At 39.3% G+C, this 23218-nt stretch overlaps 1 protein-coding gene across 1 annotated transcript in view; it reads left to right on the forward strand.

Annotated features, from left to right (window-relative positions):
• Window positions 1–23218, forward strand: part of kif5ab (kinesin family member 5A, b) — a 76418-nt gene that overhangs the window by 1305 nt on the left and 51895 nt on the right. The window contains exon 2 of the mRNA XM_086086345.1: window positions 21205–21292. Within this exon, the coding sequence (XP_085942471.1) occupies window positions 21205–21292 (88 nt within the window). The remainder of the gene's footprint in view (window positions 1–21204; window positions 21293–23218) is intronic.

Here is a 23218-nt window from a genome sequence, read left to right on the forward strand (position 1 = left end):
GGCGAGAGAAACTGGGTCCACTATGAAATGGTAACCGGCCAATCACAGGGGACATTTATCCATCCATTTTCCATAGCGCTTGTCCTCATTAGGGGCGAGGTGGGGTGAGCTACAGCTGTCCCAGTTACATTTTGGCAACAGAAGGGGGATAGAGCTTGGAGGCCAGATGTGCGATCCACTAGGCCACTGTTCTGCCGCTCTATTTACTGTGAGATAACTTTGCTAACATTTGATCATATTTTTAACACTAATTGACTGTTTTTTTTTAATTACTCCAAAAACGGAATTACCAGCTGTTTTTCTGAATGATTCCCCCCATTTTTCAGAATATTTTTTTTATGACAGAAAAAAAAATTCAGAAAAACTGAAAAAAAATTCAGAAAAACTGGAAAAAAATCAGAAAAACAGAAAAAAATATCAGAAAAACAGAAAAAAAATACTCAAAAAACAAGGCTTCCCATAAAAAAATATTCAGAAAAAAAGGAAGAATTGTATAATGATCGTCCTAATCGTGATTTCAATTATTACCAAAATAATCGTGATGAATATTTTCTTAATAATCGGGCAGCCCTATCTTTGGCTTTTTATTCTCTTTGTGACACAGAAGAATACTAAATACTCGCAGTTTGATCGATGGATGTTAGAGACCTTTTATTAAGAGTCAAGACACCTAAGAACTGTTTTAAATAGTGAAAAAAATGGCATATATGTCTTGTTTAAGACTTAATTCTAACTGTAGTTCAGAAACGCTACTTAAACTAGTGCTTGGGCAGTTAATAATGGTTTTATAATGACGACAGTTTGACCCTGCAACAGACGACTTCCATTTCCTTTCGCTATGACTATAAAAATGGTTTTATAATCCGAGGCGCCGGCTGTATTATTTATTAGTATTCAGAGCCAAATGACTTGTGAAAGGCAAAGTAGCCTGCTAACAAATTGCCGCTTTCTTCTCCGTTCTCACAAAAGTAATCACAAAGGCATTTCTAGTGTTGATCTTTTTGCTCTCGTAATTACTTTTTAATGGGGCAAGTTGAGTGTGAGATGTGCTTAGTTCTGCAAAATAAATAAATAAATAAATAAATAAATTAAACTCAGTAAATCATACCTTCTGTAGCCTTTGGTGTAATCTCAGAGAAATGCCCCGAATGTGTTTTATGCAGCTGCTATCAGATTAGATCAGGGTTAAAAATTATTATTTTTTTTTTAATTCAGGCAGGCACATGCTCATGCTCTGAATTAATTCAGATTGCAACACACATTTATGGTCCACTTGGAGGTTTAGGAGGTTTAGGAGACAGTGATCTGAGCTGTTGATGGCAGGCTTGGAGGAGATGTGAAGAGGACTCTTGTTGTTGTGCTCGGAATGGATGGAAGAACATCTCAGGGGGTGGGAGAGTCTTGGAGAACATGAGGGAGCGGTGACGCTTGACTGATGTACCTTTGCAGTTATTTACTGGCATACTCACAGTGTCATAGTGACAAGTGTTTCTCTTTTTTTTGGTGTCTTTCATGCAGTGTCGCTAAATAAGGCAACCTCATCGAGTTTGAAAATTCAGCCTGAAGCCAGTTTCACTTGGCAACATGAACTTTTCTACACCTGTCTATCATGAGTTGACCCACAAAAAAGTCTCAAGAATCTATGCAGTCGGCCATTTTGGTTTGAGGTGGCCATTTTAGGGCCGTCCCGGACATTTCCAGGGCTCCTTCAAGAATGATCTTATCTTTGACATTTTATGTGATTACTAAAAGCAGCCTCACTATTTATTATAGTTTAGGTAGACTGTTACAGTTGTTGTTTTTTAATAATTATTTTTTCCTTTCAAATCTGGCAAATGTGCTAGCTCCTTACCTTTGTATGGTGATCAGTTCCACCCTGGAACTGATTCTTACTTCCATACATGTAGTTATAGTATTGGATCTATAGATTGTGCAGGTGTCCCTAATATTGCGACATATAAGCTACGTGTCGAAGACATCTTCAAATCTCAGCTTTATCTTTCCATTTGTGAAGGGACTAACCGCGGCATGACCTGTTCCTTGCAGCTCGCACGGTGGCCTCAATACCATCTACAGCGTGTCGCATTCAAGTAGGATCATCAGACTTGGCCGAGCCGTTCTTATTTCCTCCAATAAACCTGCCAGACCACAGCAGTGGCACTATTCCATGTACTGTACACAAAGCCAGTCTTATTAGGTCAGCGATGAAAAGACACTGAAATGCCACAGTTGATTCCTTCCCACGTAACCTTTCGGTAGCGGTGGTATTGAATATGAATTGACAATCACCAGTCATGACATTTATAGTATAGTACTGTAATTTGCTGTGATGAGAGGTATTCATAATATAGTCACAGGATAAGGTAACTAAAATATAAGAAATTTAACTCTAGGATCGATGGATCTATCTATCTATCTATCTATCTATCTATCTATCTATCTATCTATCTATCTATCTATCTATCTATCTATCTATCTATCTATCTATCTATCTATCTATCTATCTATCTATCTATCTATCTATCTATCTATCTATCTATCTATCTATCTATCTATCTATCTATCTATCTATCTATCTATCTATCTATCTATCTATCTATCTATCTATCTATCTATCTATCTATCTATCTATCTATCTATCTATCTATCTATCCATCTATCTATCTATCTATCTATCTATCTATCTATCTATCTATCTATCTATCCATCCATCCATCCATCCATAGCTAGCTAGCAATAGATAGCGATAGCTAGCTGCTAGCTATCGTACATAAGTGAATCACATTCGTGGCTTAGTTAAATGTGCTTTTTTGTAGTTGGGCCGTGAGTAATTTGTTAGGCCCTACCTATGTGACGAAAGAGGACTGAATGTGCTTTTATTATAATTTTTGGTCCCGGTGCATGGCAGTGGTTCTAATAGCCGCACTCGACCCACACTGCCCTCAGGCTCAGCCTTTGTTTTTTCTGCACTCGGCTGTGTAGCGACACAGCTGTCAGCATTATTTCACTGTCTGCAATGATGCAGCATCACACGTGGGGCCTTCTTCTAATATGCTGGGAAAAAGAGTTGGGGGTTGTGGGTGAAGGGAGATGGATACCATGCTTCAAACTGAATGACTAATAATGGTCGCCTTTAGATAGCAATTTTTTTTCCCTTCCTTTTCTGGTGTTGATTTATCGCGATCGCATGCTCGCCACCATGTGAGTGGCTCCACACTATGAAAATGGGCTGCATGCATCACACCTGGAGCAATACACGACGGCAAGATTTAGGACCGAGATGAGTGTTATTTCCCGGCAGACTTTTTAGCTGTCGCTACATGTCAGCATCCTCTGGAGTCTTTTTGCTGGGAAAGGAAGTGATTCGATGGTTCATTTGCCTGGCAATTGTTGTGGACCCTCGTGATTTAATTCCAGAGATGTGCTTGAGTTGAGTGTAACTGAAGTGGCATCATCTTTTTTTTTTTCCCCTCGCAATTTATAAGATGGTGAAAGGTGTTGGCCAACGTTTAACCTTCCACTGTGGTGTGACTCTGGTGGCGCTTTTAAAATATAGGTCACCGGCTGTGGGGACGTTCATCGGCGGCGGCTTTGGGCCATTACTTCCTCAATTTAGTGGCTTATTTTTAATGCCCCCGAGGACCGCCCTCACCTCTTGAAAATGATTCTCCCATAAATCCACATTCTCAGGTACTGTATGTTTTGTTCTGAATAATAACGGCGTGTTCAAAAATAAAAGTGAGAAAAGGTCAAAACCCTTCTAATAGCATTATTTCCATGCACATAAATGCATTCGCAACATCTGTCTATCCATATTTTATGGCGTTAGTTGGGGCCGACCCCAACTTACTTGGCAAGAGAAGCAGGGTCAATCCTCCTTTCCTCGAATCATAGAGCACATTTCCATTTTCTTTACCTTTTAGTGTTAAAGGTGAGCTGGAGCTTTCTATACGCGCTAAAAACAGTTGGGTCAAAAATAACCCAGCTATGGGTAAAAAAATGCATCGATCCTCTACTTGGGTCAATTCGACCCAATTTGGAGTCAAGAAATGGGTCTTTTAGTCTAAATCAACTCATAAATATTGGTCAGATCCTTTACTTGGGGCAACAATATGGTAATTTTGTATAAAACAACCCATAAAGTGAATCGGTCAATTTTTGATCCATCCTTACTTTTGACCCAACTGTGCACCACTTCAGTAGGTCACCAAAGAGCTGAGGATTGGTCCAGCAGACTATTGGTGAGAGAAGTGGGATCCACAGTGGACTAATAGCCCAAAATGCATATAGCCATCCATTTTCTGTACCACTTATCCTCAGTAGGGTCACCAATAAGCTAGAGCCTAGCCCTGCAACAGACCCTTGAGGAGAGAAGTGGGATCCACCCAGGACTGGTTGTCACTCAATCACAGGGTACATCCATCCATCCATTCTTTTTTTTTTCTTCTTTACACTATATAAAAATAGTCCCAGTCTGACCAGTGTTGAAATCCAATTAAACAAAGTGCTGACCGTGAACGTTATTGGCTTGCCATTTTGTCAGAGATGTTACGGCGGGGATGTGAAGTGATTGTGAGGTGCCGCTGAATTCTTTGCGCTGAATTTGCATCCCTCAGCCGTGTTAACTGGTCCACTCTAAATGTGCACAGTTATCGATCCACAGTTATCGATCCGCTATTTTCTGCACACTATTTACAATTCTATGGATTAGCTCTCCCTGGCTGCCGTTCCCCAATGTGTTTACGAGTCTTAAATGTTTGTATGTTCACTCATGGTGGTAATTGACTGAGGTGTACATGGCTTAGAGTTATCACATAGATGTGCAGGCGTGTTGTGAAGATGTAATGTAATGTAGCTGACACTCTGTTGGTATACACGTTTTGGCTTTGATGTAACCTGGATATATACAGAAGTGGGAATATGCCATCACGGAGCATGTGTCTTAAAGTTGGAGTTTGTAATTCCCTCCCACCCCAAAAATAAATAAACAAATCACTTTTGGTCATATTTGTTGATTTAATTTAAATGATTGCCATCTCATAAGCCACACCCTCTGTCTCTGATTGGTTGTTTTTCCTTGGTGCTTTCTTGCCTTGAGATTGGTTGAAACATCCTTATTCCACTGGTTCTCAACCTTTTTTCTGTGACGTACCCACTGTGAAATATTTTTTTTTTTCAGCCAAGTACCACCTAACCAGCGCAAAGCATTTCTGATTGAAGTAAAACACTTTTTTTTTTAACTAAAACTGAGTGCTGTGACATCATTGTCTGATCTATTATTAAACTTTGGAAGTCTATTTGTATTTATGTGGTCTCTTGAACTATTAACTCATTCACTGCCATTGACTATAGATGTCAAAAATTCATGTGAACTATTTCTATTAGTTTAAACATTTTTTTCATTTCATTCCATTTTTTATGAAAACCTATAATTTTTTTATTGTACATTTATAACAGATATAAAATTATCATATGATTAATTACATTAAACACCCCTTATTTTTAATATATATATTTTTAGTAGGCCCAATTAAATTTTTTAATTGTAATTAATCACATGACTTCACTAATTAACTAACGATTAATCACACATTTAATATCTGTTGTGGGAAAAAAATGATAAACTAATAGAAATAGTTTAAATGAATTTTTGACGTCTATAGCCGTCAATGACAGTGAATGAGTTAATAATAAAAACATATGACTAAAAATAAATATAATAATTTTTATAAGTGTCATCTTTTGGGATCATAGTAAAGCTCTGATCTCAAAAAGAAACAATTAACTGAATTTTAAATAAAGTTTTCAAGTGATTGACAGGTGATTCTAGGTAGCATATAAATTGGGTCAAAGGATTCTGGTATGGGGGAATTGCTGGATTTTTAGGACACTGACATTCAATTGCCTACTCGATATAAAAATAATTTTATGAACTTATATATATAAATTTTTAGAAATATTTACATATACTTTTAAAATATATTTTAAAATCTCATATACCCCCTGGAATGCCTTCACGTACCCCCATTTGAGAACCACTGCCTTAGTCCATCATTGTGTTAGTGTAGATTAGTGATAAATCGTAATCATGGTAAATATTTGTATACATATATAAAATTTATAAAACAATCAAAAGAAAGAAGACCAATCAACACACCGAGGCATTTTAAGCTCCAATCTTTACATATGCCGCGGTTGATGGAAAATCAATGAAACGGTATGAATCGCTTGGTTCGGATGCAAACACATGCAGCCCAGCTTATTTTATATCCCTTGCATCTGCCATCTGCATCACCTCGCATCCGACCACTGCTCCTGCCTGGCGGTGTCTGCAAACCGAGAGCAGAATCACAAATGGAATGTCCGAAGGTCTCCCCTAAGCATGCTAAAGTGCTCTAATGCCCTCGCTACGCAGCGCACACCCGATTCAATTAGGAAACTGTAATGGGATTGCAGTGCCGGGTCAAGACGTGAGCTCATTTCTCCTGTTGGATGCCACCGCCGCTGCTTGGCATCGCGGCTAATCCACTTCCTCCGACTTGCGGCCCCGTATCTCTCTCTATTACACCTCGTACCACACTGCTATAGATTTTGGGCGTATTCCATAGCATAATGACGCTAAGGTCATGACGCTAAGGTGGCCATTTTTTGTAAATGAAGTTCTTATTGGGCTTCGACGCTTCCAAAGGCGACACTCCTATCCATCACGCTTGTGATTATTACGAGTACGAGCGGATGGTGTCTGGGAAAGAAGCACTCGGTAAAGAGCAGATATCTGCCTCGGACCGGTTGACAATCGATCACCGAGTGCGGCCATTCATGCGTTTTCGACAGCTTTATTGTCCTCATTAAGGTCACAGGTGAGCTGGAGCCTTTGCCAGCTGACTTTTGGCGAGAGAAGCGGGTCTGTTTGCCTATCAGTCACAGGGCACATCCGTCCAAATGTTTTCTGTGCCAATTGCCCTCATTGGTGAGCTGGAGCGTATCTTGGTTGACGTTTGGCGAGAGACGTGGGGTCCGCTCTGGACTGGTTGCCAGTCAAGTCGCTTTTCTTTGAGGCTTCATGCTGTTTAATGCCACTCGTAGTTGAAATTTATTGTCACAGAGAATTACAACCCACTGATCTGTATATAATACTGGCGAGCCGATTGCCCATACAAGCCGTTGAAGCCACAGGGCGGCCATCTTACTCCTCCCATCTCGCGAGAAGACTGCTGTATAAACTGTACGTGTTTGTCGTACAGATTGGACATATGCAGCTCGTAGGCTTTTAGTATATGGCTGGTGGGGCGGGGGTGGGGGGTTTATGTAGGGATGGTCACTATTTTTTAACAAGTGAACGGTGTGTGCTGCTTTGAAGACCCCCTTTTTCTTTTATCGCTCATTTCCCCATCTTTTGTTGAATTACAGTTATAATTCTTTAATAAAAATATACGAGTTTCCTCCTGTTAAGCATATAATTTATGCACGTATTTAGTTGTAAAATGTCTGAAGTCCTCTTGTTTATGTCTGACAAATTTAAAACATCATAAATCATGCTGTTTCCATTAATTACTGTCTCAAATGTTCTCCAATTTCGATGCTATAAATGTATAGGGTTGAATGTCAAGAAACGTTTCTGAGGAGGAGTAATATGGCGGCCTCGTGGCTTCAAATGTCTTGGCCTATCGGCTATCCAGTCATATATACATATCAGTGATTACAACCACACGGCTTAGCCTTAATAACATTAAGCTAACATGAATGATAAATAGCATTTTGTATATACTTTGCAAAATTTTGAAGGGTGGGGGTGGCTGCAACACATTAATTGCATTTCCATTGACTTCATGATTTATAATAAATGTGAAAAAGTAAAGCTCTCTACTTCGCGGATTTCACTTATTGTGGGTATTTTTGGGAACGTAACCTCAGCGATAAACAAGGGAACACTCTACAGTGTTTGTATATCTCCAATACTCTGTATTATTATAATATATTTATTTATTTATTTATTATATTACACTCTAAAAAACAACTGGATTAAAAAAAAAAGCCCAAATTGGGTCAAAAATGTCGTGGTTATTTATTTTATAATTTGAATAAACCAAAATGTTGGGTAGAATGAATAACGTGCGCAAAACAATCCAATTTTGAGGGACGGGGGCGGGTTTCTACAAAAATAACCTCTATTTTGACTCAATTTGGGTTATTTTGAATCCAGTTGTTTAGTATTACTGAGCAGCAATGCATGGACAACTGGTTCAATCCATAAAAAAAAGACTTCACGGGATACTTAAAAAGTTATTATTTTGTCTACAATGAATTTGATGACTTCATTATTTTCATCATCTACAATTAATTCCTTTAAAAACACATTTTGCCACCTGCTTTTGACGGAAAATGATTGGTTAATGCCTGCTTCCTGAGCACGTGTGATGTCACCTTCAGTCGACAGCAAGTGGCATTAATTGTACATGAAAAATAATGACATTTCAATATTTATAGACCAAATGATATCTTCTTCCTGCTGAATGAATCCTGCCAACGTAGTCTGGGTTGCCAGCTGCCCCGCTCTCCTTCCATTAATAAATATTTTCATATTCACTTTACGTTCCAACTTTCCTTTGCTCATCTTTGCAGCCACGCGCCAGGCTTAGATAAGCTCGTGCCACTTAAACATGTCCGCTGCCCGTATCACTCCTTGCAAAGCGGAAGATGGCATGACTAGCAGGCTTTCGGTCTTGAGGGCACATGAATGCAGCATCCTCTCACCACTCGTGCATTGCGGCGAAGCGCATGGTTTTCGCATGTGCTTGGTGTCTGCCACATTAGCTTGGCGTCAGGTCAAAGTGGACAGCGTCAAGTGATCTTAAATGATCACAGATCAATGTGTTGAACCCGCACTTGAGAGCGCTGCTTTTAAACTTAATTCCTGCCTCTGTTTTTTATTTTTATTTTTATTTTTATTTTTAAATCCAAATCCATACTGCTTTTAGTGAACATTTGTCTTGTCTTGTATGCCTCCTTAGAAGAACCTTGTATCACATATTTATTTTAATCCGTGGTCCCAGTCGACACCGCTGCAGGCTGCGAGCTCGTGATGCTGATGTGGTGCGGCACCCGGTTGGCATGCAGAATATTCAAGTAGAAGCGAGTGAGTGCGTGTGAGTGCCTTTTTTTTTAAGTACCTCTTCACCTCTTCTGTTAATTCATTTTATGCTAATGTGTGATGCCATGCTTGTTTTTGGCCCTTTGTGAGCCACATGACCTCACTTTCAGGGATCGATGATCATCAGTCTTCTAATCCGCTTGTTCTCATTAAGGTCGCGTGTCATCTGGATTCCATCCCAGACGGTTTTTGGCGAGAGAAGCGGGTAACACGCTAGTATCTAGCTAGTATCATTCCATGTATACATTTTTATAATGCTAGTCCTAATTTGGGTCGCGTGTGAGCTGGAGCGTATCGCAGCTGACAATTGGTGAGAGAAGTGGGATACACCAGGATTGTCACCAATAGATTATCGTCATCATTGAGCTATAAATCCATCCTTATTTACCGCTTATCCACATTAGGTGAATTTCAGCCTATCATAGCTGACTTTTGGCGACAGAAGTGGGGTACACCTGGGTTGGAAATCAATCACAGGGATTATTCTTATTACTGATCCATCCATTTTTATAGTATTTGTCATAATTTGGGTCAGCCAATCACATCTGAATTTTGGTGAGAGAAATGGGGCACCACCAAGTCTATTTGCCAGGCAATCACAGGGTTTGTTGTTGTAGTCGATCTACAGTATTGTTGTCGTACTTGTTATAATGTGGGTCACCGGTGAGCAGGAGTCTTTTACACCAGATTTTTGGTGAAAGAAGTAGAGCACACCTTGTATCCAACCATCCATCCATTTTACCGTTTGTCATCCCAAGGGTGGCAGATGAACAGAACATTATCACATCTGACTTTTAGTGAGATAAGCGGGACCAACACTGGATGTTTACCACTCAATCACAGGACACATCCCTCCATAAGAGTGATTGTTCTCAAGAGGTTGCCAGATAAACTGAGCCCTTTTCGAGATTACTTTTGGCGAGAGAAGCGGGGTCCTCCCTTCCCTGCCAGTCAATTACAAAGATTTTTATTATCTTCAGCTTTCTGTATCACTTATCCTCATTAAAGATGTGGGTTACCTATTATTCGATTCTAGCTGAATTTTGGTGACAGAAGTGGGGGTCCGCCCTGCACTGGCCAGATAATTGTGGGGATTAAAATATTCCATCTGTATCTATCAACCAATAACCGATATTGTTTACATTATACAGTACATGCATCCCTTTTCTCCAGCGCTTGCAACTTTTGGTGAGAGAAGCGGAATCAACACTAGACTGGTTGCCAATCAGTCACAGGGCACTTAAATCCATTTTTTTGTTGTTGATATCACTTGCACTCATTGTCCGCAGGTGAAGTGGATGTCGAATAAATCATTTTCCTATGTCCTTTTCTATGAGGAGTTTGTTGAGGAGGGATTTCCCGCAAACACACTCCAACATGTTCTTAAAAAAAAAAAAAGAAAGAAAAAATAAGAAGCTAAAAGCCCCCGAGGAGTGAACGCATCTTTTCCACTTCACCTGTAAGGACTTGATTTTTCTAAACCAATTTTCATTTTATGCTAATTCAAACTGCATGCGTGTTGTTTTTCTTCTCCCCCGAGGCCCCTTTATAATCCAAATTAACTCACGTCACGGCTCAATGACTACAACAAAAGAACAGACATGATCCCAATGCTAAATTTGACAATTCTAGCCTGCAGTGCTGTTTCTTGGAGTACTCCAGCACCGCCGGCAGTTTCTCCCTGACTAGCCACCTAAACGGCTTCGAGAAATGACTGCTACCTTTATTATTTGACGATAGCCTTTAATGGTCTTTGTATTATTCATCACGAGTCAGATGTGGTCATCAGCAGGGCCTCCCTTCTGAAGGCAGGAGGCACTACACTCACTACACTATCACAGCACCACACGTTCACACTGTTTAAATCTCACGTAGAGCAGTTTGCACGTTTTGCATTATCGATCGCCCGCATTAGTCACTGCTGCCACGCTGATTGAATTAAAAGTCGAGGACAAATGATGCTTTTCTTAAAGGAGACCCAGTATGCATTTTTTAATTACATGAATTACAATTTTAAAGCTAGGTGTCTTCATAACTAAATACCGCAAGGATCAAGAAAGATTACTATGCGATGCTGTGCTATGTTATGCTACGCTATGCTATGTTATACAATACAATACTATGCGATACAATACTAAGCTATGCTATACTCTACTATGCTATGCTATCCTTTACAATAGAATATAATACTATGCTATACAACACTATGCTATGCTATACTCTACTATGCTATCCTATACAAAACTATGCTATGTTGTGCTATGTTATGCTAAGCTATGCTATACAATACAATACTATGCTATCCTATACTCTACTATGCTATGCTACCCTATACAATACTATGCTATGTTGTGCTATGCTATGCTATCTTATACAATACAATGCTATGTTATGCTATGTTATGCTAAGCTATGCTATACAATACAAACTATGCTATGCTATACAATGCTATGCTATACTCTACTATGCTATGCTATCCTATACAATACATACTATGCTATGTTATGCTATACAATACTATGCTATGCTATACTCTACTATTCTATCCTATACAATACAATACTATGGTATGCTATGCTGTACTTCCCCCAGCAACCCGCGGTGGCAGCTGCAGTTGATACACTACAACCAATTTTTCCAACCTTTATTTAGCCAACATTTACATTTGCAAAATCTCCTGCCGCACCACCAAACAAAAAATGCCATCAAAAACTATAATCTGAAATACACTGATTTCTCAGGGATAGAGTCAGAATCCTGAAGCAAATAGTGAAAATCTGGCAGTAACTGATGCCACAACCGTAAAATCCGAATCTTTATTGGCTAAGTATGTAAACACACACAAGGAATTTGTCTTCACAGTCACAAGCTGCCCTAGAAACATAAAAACGCAATGACCAACAGAGGAGATGCAGAACGGGAAGCCTGGTGGGTCGACATCAGCGCGTCAAGATGAAAGAAGAAAACATAAGGGGGCGGGAGCGTAAAAAAACAAAATCAAAACAAATCTCAACCTCTTCTCCTTTAAAGTGGAGTGCATGTGAAGTTTTAGGTGCAAATACCATTTCTGTCATTCTAAAATGTGCCCTGGATGATTGTACCTTGTTGTTTACTGGCTGACTTAACACATTCATTCCACACACTCAGCTGCAAGCTTTACAAACAACAACCTTTTATCGTACACTAAATTAATCTAGTGGATATATGGTGTGGGATGAAAAGTATACAGTGGAGTCATTAGCCGTTCGATATGTTGGATGCTTTAACGGTGTGTCGACATCCGATACGGAATACCTCTCATGGGCGCCTCGGGTTGTAATCAATTGGGCAGCATAGAGAGCAACTCTTTTGCTTCTTTGGTAAATAACACTTTGTGTAGGATTCCTATAGGCATCTCGAACTGTTTGTGTACGAATGTGAGTGCGTACATGCCGGAGGGCTCCATCCAATGTGACATTGCGGGCAAGCCTCTGCAGCGTTGTCACTTTTCATAACGAAAACGTATTAGTCATCTCTGTCTCTTCACCGCTGTCTTGGAAGGATGGACGTCTGTTAGGGCTTAGACATTTATTGGCGGTCAAGCCTTTTTTTGTATATTTAAAATGGAAAAAAAATGCAATATAAAGGATCTCGTGTTGACATTTTTATTGTTATTGCGATTTTTTTTCCTCCACGCTTTTTTGCCAACAAAAACAACTCCCACATATTACTTCCGATTTTCAAATTTCAACTTGCTTCAAAAATTCACGCCTCCCGGGGTATATAGCGTCTGATTCCAAATGACTTACAGTATTCACACAATTGAACGTGAAATATCAACTTTTCACCATTCATTTTCAATGGGCCAGACATTGAACTTTTTCTAAGTGTCACTTTCCACGCCCACTTCCATACATTTAACTTATCATCATTACCAGGTGTCTGATCCTGCTCGGTGGCACAGTTGGCAAAGTGCATTGTCCAGTAACCAGGGAGGTCATCATTTCATAATTTATCTCTCAATTTACTTCATCAGTATTCCACATGCATTCAAATATTAACATTCAGCTATTAGCAGCTTTCAGCATTCCCACACAATTTCTCCAGAAATTGCACTTAGCCTAGCCTAGTATTTGTCATACAGTTGCCGAGGGCATTCATTTACTCAACTGCAAAAAGTATCAGATGTCAAGTTGGGGTAAGACGTTTATTAGAGGGGATGCCTTTATTTGTAATGAAATATTTTGATACTTAAGGGCTCTGTAGATCTTGTTGATGACATTGGCTTACCTCGTAAACCATTTATTTTCTCAACTGCTCAAAATGAACAGATGTCTATTATAGTTAAGATTTTTAATAGGGGTGAGGCCTTTTATTTGTTTTTAAACATGTATATTAGTGAGCTCTTGCTTACCTCATAAAGTGTGGATGTCATTTACTTAATAAGCTACTGACACTTTCAGGGCTCTAATGCGTTTGAGATGTTTATTTGGCGTGAGGCCTTGATTTGTTTTTAAAATCACATTTACTCATTAACTTGCCTGGAGCATTTCTGTACTCAAGTATGGAATGTTTATTTGGAGAAGGCCCTTGATTGTAGTTTTTAATCAAATAGAACTTACATGCTACTACTTAATGATTTCCTAACAGAGATTCAAACTCAGATCTCCTGACTGTAAGGCAGACATGCCAACCACTATTTTACTGTGCCGCACTAATGCGATGATGCGTGTTAAAAGAGACAGATGGGCAAATGAACCCAGCTTTTCAATCTTTTTTTCTTGTCTCGCCTGACTGAATGCCTTCTAATTATTCTCTCCGCCGTCCTCTCCTATCCATATGTTGGCTAATATGAAGCTCAATTTCTTGTGTGAAAAGTTAATAAGAACCAATTCTTGTGTTATTTTCCTCCCCACGTCTAATTTCCTGCCTTGATGAATTATGCAGCATTTTTTTGCTCCGATGGACTCGCTTGTAGATTGTCATCAGGGAAAAAACCCCCACCAAATGTGAGATAAGACGTCAAATTTAAGCTGCGAGCTGACTTTTTAATGACGAGTCCTGGAAATGATCATCAAACGCTCCACCACATTAAATGGCGGCTTGGCAGTTTACTGTCACCCATCTGTCGAATATTGGTTAATATTTTTGAAGTCAATTCACCCGTTTTATATCAAGAAATGCGAAAATAAAACTGAATGGAAATGCTAGAAATTCGAAAAAGGGCCCAAAATTCGCAAAAAAGTTTTTAGGCTTAGTGGGGGTGGATTTTGAAGTGTATAGAAAACAATGCAAATTTTGGCTATGAAAACAGAAATAACCGCTGGCGAGACATGTACGTTTGTAGTCCGAAAGCAATGTCGGACGATAAAGTAAGGCATGTTGGGGGGGGGGGCGAAACAGAAATGTTTTGGGGATTAATTAAAGAAGCGAATATTAATGCTATTTTAGATGAATTACAATCAAGAATTACAAAAGCAAACTCATACGATGTCATCACACGGCGCAGTCGCTTCCTGGTCTTCTTCTTTTAAATTACTGGTGGACACATCTCTATGGTGTATATCGCCACCTACAGCGGTGGAGTCCCCTCTCAATATTCGCAAAAGAACAACAGATGCAAACGGGCATAAGTCACATGTCCGTTTTGCGCATTTTCAGTAAATTGGCTTAAAAATTTTGAAACAATTGGATGGAAACCTGACTATTATTATTATTATTTTTTTCCCCACACAGTGCAGTTGTTCATTAGATTGACATAGAAATGGATAAAAAAATATGGTGTCAAAATTAGTGCTTTAATTTTTATTTTTTCAACGCGCGATTAATGACCACCCCTTACTTATACTGGGGGAAATCCAGTCACGACGCAGCAGACACGTCCATGTCAAAATTTAGAATAAATGTAATGCTAATGCATACATTTGTTGAGACTGGGGTCAAGTTGTATTTAACAATTTTAAAAATGTGCAGAATTTCACAAGTTACTTCATGGTAAATATTAGATAGCTCTTAATATGCTGTCACTAACGTCTTACAGATGAAATTATGCCATCTAGTGGCAGGAAATTGCCTCAACACAAATCAATGTCACACTTTTTTTTACAGTACAGTACATCTTTTTTAATTTTAACTCCATTTTATGAATTATTACTCTATCAATGACTAAAGGATGCCGCCATATTTCTATTAGTTTAACATATTTAAACATTTATTTAACATAAAATATTTTATTTTAGAAGAGATATAAAATTTGCGATTAATTGTGAGTTTGAAGTCATGCAATTAATTACAATAAAAAAACACACACGGTGTGACACCCCTAATAAAAAAACACATTTAAAAACACAACTCACTCTAATGTTGATAGACTGATCGCTAATGCTAATGATGTTAGTGCATGTTGTTTCCCCATTTTTCAACCCTTCGTCAGCTTGCTAATAATAAACACGCAGATTCCAAGAGGCATCACCACCAGTGTATTTTCTCTTGCACCATGCATCACCACTGCTACGCACTCTGCCCTGAAGGCTGTTTGCCAGTCAACTTTGCTTCGTTGGACCTCTCAGAGGAGTGAATTAATGGGGGGGGGGCTACTGTTTTGCTAATACACTTTGACATGCAGTCGTAACGAGGAGATCTGCTAATGATGTTGGGTGCAAGCCCGACGACGTATATTTTATATGCAGCGTGAACTCTTCCAAGCAGAGCACGCTCACGCACAAGAGCGGCAGTCGGTCAAGACGAGGAGACGAGCCGCTGAGCTTAAATGGCGGCCTCCTCGTCTGCCTCGGCATGTGTGGGCGGTTTAATCTTTTTATCTCACGAAGCTCAGCCTTTCAAATATTTAGCAATATGTCTGGAGGAAAGTGGAAGGAGAGAACGCTTTGTGTTGAAACATTCCTCCCGTGGTGAACGAGAAGTCCATTTCAGGACACTTTTTTTTCCCTATCCATCTAATTTTTTTACTGTATCTTCCATAGGGACATGGCTAATATTTACCATACCCGCAGGGGTATTGTTGTCTTGTGCGTGTGCGCGTGTGAGTGTGTATGTGTGCTTCCTTAAGTGGCATTTCAGTCTCGGGCAATATGTCACCCATTTAAAATGACACGTTGGCCTTTTGTTGATAAGTGACCTTTCGTGGCTGTACAGATGGAAAATAACTGGCAAGCAGATTCTGTGTAGCTCATTCTTAACGAGAAAAGTCATTTCCATGCTATAATACGCATTTTAACTTAATTGAGATTGCAACAGGGACATATGTGGAGGTGCAAGGATTATTCGATGAATGACAGCTAACTATCAAATAAATGGATAAAAAAAAAAAAACTTTAAATTGTCCAAGACTCATCATTTCAGCTTCTCAGCAATATATATCCTCAAATTTTTGGAGTACTCCATGAATGCAAACTCCTCCTCCGACTCCTAACCATTTCCTTCTAGCACATAGCTCCGCCATTTACGCTGATTCACTTTGTTGTCTGTCCATATTGTAAATGGATTCAGGTGCTGCTCCCTGTAAATTGTTGTAAAATGGAGGACAATAAAAATGTAATATCAGCGCATCTGCCCCAAAAGACGCCAGCCCACCGGGCATCTGCCCTCTATGCCAGGTAGCCAGTCCAGCCCTGCCCTGAATACACCCAACAAAAATATGGTTAAACTGCTTTGTAGATTGTAACAGCTCCAATATTATGCTTTTATCATAAGTACCTGTAATGCCTTCAATTACAGAATAAAGCAATTCAAACGAGACGAGCTCAAGTGCCGTGTTCCACCTCCCTCTCTGTAAAATTTCCCCACTCGCTTTTTTTGCAGCGGCGTGCTCTTAAATTGTATTGATTATGCCTCTCACATGCGACGTTCTCCCCCAAGAAAATCACTTCAGCGAGATTATGCAGAAAGAATAAAACGAGCAGGCTGTGGTTTCTGAAAGCTCCCGCGGAGGGGAAAGGGTGATCCACAGGCATATTAAGACATTGAATTAATTTTTTGAGGAAAATGTTACGCGGCTGTTTTTTTGTGTCAGACACTTTCTCAAATGTCTCATTTATCGTAAGTTTGATGTTTGCCGCTTCATGTCATCATGTCTCATGTTTTATGCCTGAAATCTCATTTTTCCTCTCTCTCCTCCCACATCAAGCATTTCTATTTTGTTTTCTTATTTTCCCTTAGCCCTCCTCTCTCTCTCTCTCTCTCTCTCTCTCTCCTTGCATGTCGTCTTACACGTCTTGTGGCAGACAGTAGCAGATTGTTGGTCCATGTGGGCGTTTGACACGGTGCTTACTGTTTATTTGAACCTCTCCATATAAATTCCGCGGGTCTATTTTTTAATATGATGACACATACAGTAGTTATAGGACATTTCCTACATATACAAGAGTCCGTTTTTAAAAGGACTTTATCTCAGCTTCTTTGGTTGATTGAAAACTTTGGGTGCTATTTTCGTAAAAACATTTTTGTGCCAGGGCAAGTCTTGTTTAATGTGTTTGTGAATTTGTCAAAAGTGGAAAAGCGGTCCGGTGCAGCTAATGATTTTCGTGAGCAAAAAATAGACTCGTTTTTAGACTACCTAAAACCAGGTCTAACTTGTGGCGCAGGTGGTGGAATGTGATTTTGGTGGATTTAAATGAGTCGCAGGTCGATACATTTTTCTCATTATCATCTTAAACAATATTTTGAGCGATTATATATCGCTGTCGTTGAGCCGAAACCTCAAGTCACAGTTGGGCAAATTTCATATTTTTCACAAATCTGTGTCATTTTTCATGAATTATTGGACTAAATGGTTGAAAATGGATTGTTCTCTTTGATGATGCAATGTTAATGGTTGAACAAACCGTTCAAACCGTTTTTGGGTTCTCCTGAAAAGTAATGATTTTGGAGGTAAGAGGTTTTGGCCTGACGCCAGTGATATATTTGATGATTCTAAATTGTCTGTAGGTGTAAATGTGCCCCTTTGATTGGCTTGAAATCTGATGCAGATGGATAAAGACCTCTTTTTTTTTGCTTTATGCAAATGTAACTGAGCATGCTCATCTTTGTGAAGGGAGTCTTTTTGATACAACGGCTCTCATTAGATTGCGCAAGTGCAGCTACTGTCATGTTGTTATTGTAAGGAAAATCCATCTCCTCCCTCTCGTCTCCTCCCTCTGTCACAAGCATCAAATCCCTTTATGCAACGCGGCAGCTGTAAAGTGGGAGGTCATTGTGTTATGCTGCTCCAACTCTATGTCTAACTCGCTCAGCTGAGTGGAACAAATGACTCTCCCCCCCTTCCCCTCCACTAATGCTTGGTGTCAGCATTTCTTCAGGAAATGTAATAGATTAGTCCCAAGCCAATGCAACACAAAGAGATGCTGCCTGTATAAAGACAAATACACTCCATTTTGATGTATTAATTCAACAACGTTGCGGTTGTAGAGCTGTAGAGTAGGAGTAGTGTGTAAGTGATATCTATCGAGTGGAACCTCGAAAGCAGGAAGCGTCACGGAGCCGGAGCAGCCAAGTGGCTCTTCGGGGAACGGCGGGCAATATTGAAAGGACGGCAAACAGAATCTCGTAGGTTCAGGGAACGTGGGAAAAGAGACGATTGGTAAGAGTAAGTAACAAACAGCGTTGAGGGCAACCCTTGCTGGACGTTTGCCAGAGTCAATATAGAATCGCTCGGTGGCAAGAGAAACGTATTCTCTTGGCAGACGGGAACATATTTGATAATGTGATTATGTGGTCAGGGAGATTACAATGTCAGTAAGTCATTCACTCCCAGCCATTTTCACCAAAGCAACTCCCTTCGCTCCCGGCTGTTTTACTGGAGTTTGACTGATTTTGCAAGGCCAACAGAATATTGTGTTCTATTGCTATAAAAAAACATGGAACAAACCAACAGAAAAATTTGAGTCTCTTCTTTCATCGGGAAAAAAGTCTATTTCTATCTGTTTCCGTTTTGCAGCAATTAGCGTTAGAATATAGCTAAGTTTCATCATTATTCACAAACCTGTTGAAAACACTGGGGAAAACAGCTTGGCTGATCTCTTATACTCTGCGGCCACCTGCTGGCCGTTTTTTGTAATAACTACCATTCTTCAAGCGTCCCTCTTCAGTTCATGGGCTGCATCAAAGCCTGCTGTATGCTCTAGCATAAAAACAAAACAAAAACATAAACGTATAAATATGTCTTTGGGAGCATTGTAATATTTAAAATTTAACGTATTTATACGTTTTTGGGAGCAAATGAGTTAAGAAAGTGGCACTGCAAACTATAACCATAATTTTAAAGAAAGATATTATATTATATATTACATCCATCCATCCAATTTTTCCGTAAAATTGTGTGAAACTAATGGCAATTTTCTATTCTTCTACTTTCTAATTTCTAGTTCCCGATCGTAAAAAAAGGGGGTGGCCGAGATTCCACAAGACATTGAAATAAGGTCTGGTATCAACTCGATCTTGATACCAAGTAAAAGTTCATCCTGTTATACTCGCTAAAATAAAGTTTTGTGAGACATATATAGCGAAACAGGCTAACATATGTTTGGGAATCCCACATTCACGTTGACTTATTAGATAAAATGGTGTTGTAGATTCAGCATTTGCCGACTTGACTCAAAATAATTGTCACTTCAACATGAATCAATGCCAGGCCGGCGGCCGCTTTTATTGTAACAAGACAAATGTCTCTTCTGACAAATTTGATAAATGAAGACTTTGTGATTGAAAAGGCAAAATCTCACTATTATTATTACAAATCACAAGTGATTGCCACATGCTGCTTTTTGTCAACCATGTCGTAGGGAAAGAAAAAAAAAAAGGTTGAAAAGCAGCAGAGCTCCTCTGTAGTAGTACTGCGAGGGATTATTTCGTGCGCTTTATCTCAAAGGATGTAATCATGGCTCACAGCGTCCCCGCAGATTGTATGGCCTTTATAGAAAGCACATGAAAATGCTTACGTATATGGCAGATTATGTAACAGTGAAGAAGGTGGAACAACTGGGGATGTATAGTACATGTCTAAATCAATCTACGCTGGATGAGTGGCAGCACAATTTTATTATTGCGAGGCCTATATAATGAGGATTATGTTGGGGATTTAAGCGCTTTACATTAACAATGGGAGGAACATTCCCTCGTTAACGCCCAAGGAACAAGATGGAAGTCGTTTTTCTTCTATAGCCTTTCTCATGACACTCCCTTCATTATGATAATCACTACGCCGGTATAAAGCCAATACAAAGAAAGAAGAATTTTTTTTAATAAAACAAAAATAATAATAATAAAAAAATTATAATAATAAAAAAATTTATAATAATAAAAAAAAATTAAAAAAATAAAAATAAAAAATAAAAAATTTAAAAATTTAAAAATTTAAAAATAAAAATTAAAAATTAAAAATTAAAAATTAAAAATTAAAAATTAAAAATTAAAAATTAAAAATTAAAAATTAAAAAAATAAAATACAAATACAGTATAACATCACAGTTATTCATCATTTGGATGAAGGCCATAGCAGTTGCCTATGCTATGTATTACCTCCACTAGCCATATAACCTGAGTGGTTGTTATTTGAAGATGCTTCCAAATCCGACTAAAACATGACCATCATAAAAAATGACTGGTTGAAAGAAAATGGATGAATAGAAGTACATTTCAGTTTTTAAAACGAGTGCTTTAGTGGCTTTGGACTGACAAGAGACCCATTTTGGTTGCTTCCTGCAGCTCATCTCTGTCGTTTGTTTGGCTGTATGCGTTCCCTCCTCCTCCCGACACGATTTGTCCTCCTCGCCTGACTTGGCTCGGCAAGTCCTTGAATGCTGCCTGTAATGGCTTCACCTCCATGCCTTCTCGCTCTGTGTGGACTCGCAGCACTAAAGGAAAAAAGACACACAAGCGCAGTGCGTGTAGACTGGACGCCACAGGATCCATCCTCCATAAAGCATGTCCACTGGGCACAGAGGCAATATTTATAAGCTGTCAGCCTTTATTGAAACATCTTTTATTGATGATGGCTGATGATGGGGCGACCTTTTCTTTTGGAAATATAATAACAACGGCGTGTCTGTCTTTTACAGGGGAGGTGCTATGTGTTTGACCAGGTGTTCCCCACAAACGTCACCCAGGAGCAGGTCTACAACACTTGCGCCAAGCACATTGTCAAAGGTGAGTCCCCAAACCGCTTGATTCTTCTCTGGGACGGCTCAGCCCACAAGGATCTGGATTTGGAAATAATTGGGAGTGGTTTTGTGAGACATGGAGGCAACTCATATGCATCACTGTACAATAATGATGACTTTTGCCATATCCTTGATTTGCTGTATAAGCCACCCGAGCATAAAAAAAGTGAGCGGTAATGTTTTGTTTGTAGTTAGTCATTCAGTAAGTTGGTTGGTTAGTCAGTTTGTCAACCAGTTTTGGGTGATTTGGCTACATTATTGGTCGGTGAGTTTGGTTAGTTATTTGGTTATTATTGTTAGTCAGTTTGTTTGGTAATCAGTCTGTCAGTTTGTTAGTGAGATAGTAAGTCAATCAGTTTATTAGTCACTGGTAGTTAGCTAATCAGTCAATCTGATAGCTAGCAAGTCAATCTGTTAGTTAGCTAGTCAGCCACTTTGTTAGATAGTCAACAGTCAGTAAGACACTCAGTTTATTAGTTGGTCAGTCGGTCAGTTTCTCTGTTAGTCAGTTAGTAAATTAGCTACTAAATACGCATATTAGTTAGGCAATCAATCAGTCATTTTTTTGTGAATCCTCAATCCGTTAGTTATGAGGCATTTTTTTCAACCCATCTAATATTCAGCCAATTTGTTAGTCATTTTGTTTAGTCAGTACTTAGCCAACCAGTCAGTCAGTTAGTCTGTCCATCAGTCATCAGACATTTTGTTAGTCAGCCAATCATTCCGCTAATTAGTTGGTCAACTCACTTAGTTAATTAGCTATTTACTTAGTTTGTAGGTTAATCAATAAGTAGTGCATATTAATTAGCCAACCAATCAGCCAGTTGGTCAGTCAGTTCATCGGCTGACCAGCCATTTTGTTAGTCAGTTTGGCTTGGATAGTTCGCTTGTCAGTCAATTAGTCTGAGCTAATCCAGTCAATAGTTAGTTAGTTAGTTAGTTAGTGACTAAGTCAGTTTGTTTGTTTGTCAGTTAGTCACTTTGCCAGTTAGTCTGCATGTTGGTTAATTATTTATTTACAGCCTTCTTCCGTCTCTGTTTACATTATAGCTCCTCCGTCCACTGACGGAGTTGAAAGACATCAGCAGAGTAAACACTCGTGTGAGCGCAATTACATGATTGCCTCCAGGTCTGCAGTAGACCAATATATATAGTATTGTAATTCATTTTTCCATTAAACAAGAGAGATTGACATCATTATCAGCAGAGCTCTGCACTCCGCTGAGTTGCAGAATCCATTCACTGGCTGCGGGAATTAACAGCTTCTTCCAAACGGATGCGAGAAAAAACAATTCCAGCGACACGCGCGTTTCAAAAAGCACACAGCGTTGATCACAGTCAGCTATTATCCATGACAGTCTTTTCATCTGTCACCTTCCCCCAACAACCTGCATCTCTCTTTAATTTTCCACCTTCGGGCTCATAGTTTTGTGCCACGCTCGCATCAAGTGGGGCGCTCCATCTACGCAGACAGAGTGTGGAAGGGATTGATTTGTCAAGTTACATTCATTCTACGGCGTTTCGGGGAAGATAGAAGGAAAAGGCAAACACAACTTGAGCATAAAAGTCAGACAACGTGAGATAAAGGATTTAGCGCACGCTAGTGCCTGAGAAGTGGCAGGCGAGTAAGATCTTTGCATTTCTTTTAGGGTCTTGTTTAAATAATATCCCCTTTAGTCAGTTAGTCAGTTTGTTGGTTAGTTTGTTCACTATTAGTTGTTGTAGTTTAGCCACCCAGTAAGTAATGTAGGAACTAGAGTTGTTGCTCAGTGTGAAAATCAGCAATAAATAGTTGGATGATGATAGAAATCGATACCCCCCGCCCCCCCCCCTCCCTTTCAGTTATAATCCGTGTTTTACTTAATGACGTTCCAAAGACTTTTGCCTCAACTGGACTGAAATCTTTAACATT

This window comes from Leptonotus elevatus, chromosome 10 (genome assembly GCF_054856555.1).
Source record: "Leptonotus elevatus isolate MCC_2025b chromosome 10, RoL_Lele_1.0, whole genome shotgun sequence".
NCBI classification, from domain to species: Eukaryota; Metazoa; Chordata; class Actinopteri; order Syngnathiformes; family Syngnathidae; genus Leptonotus; species Leptonotus elevatus.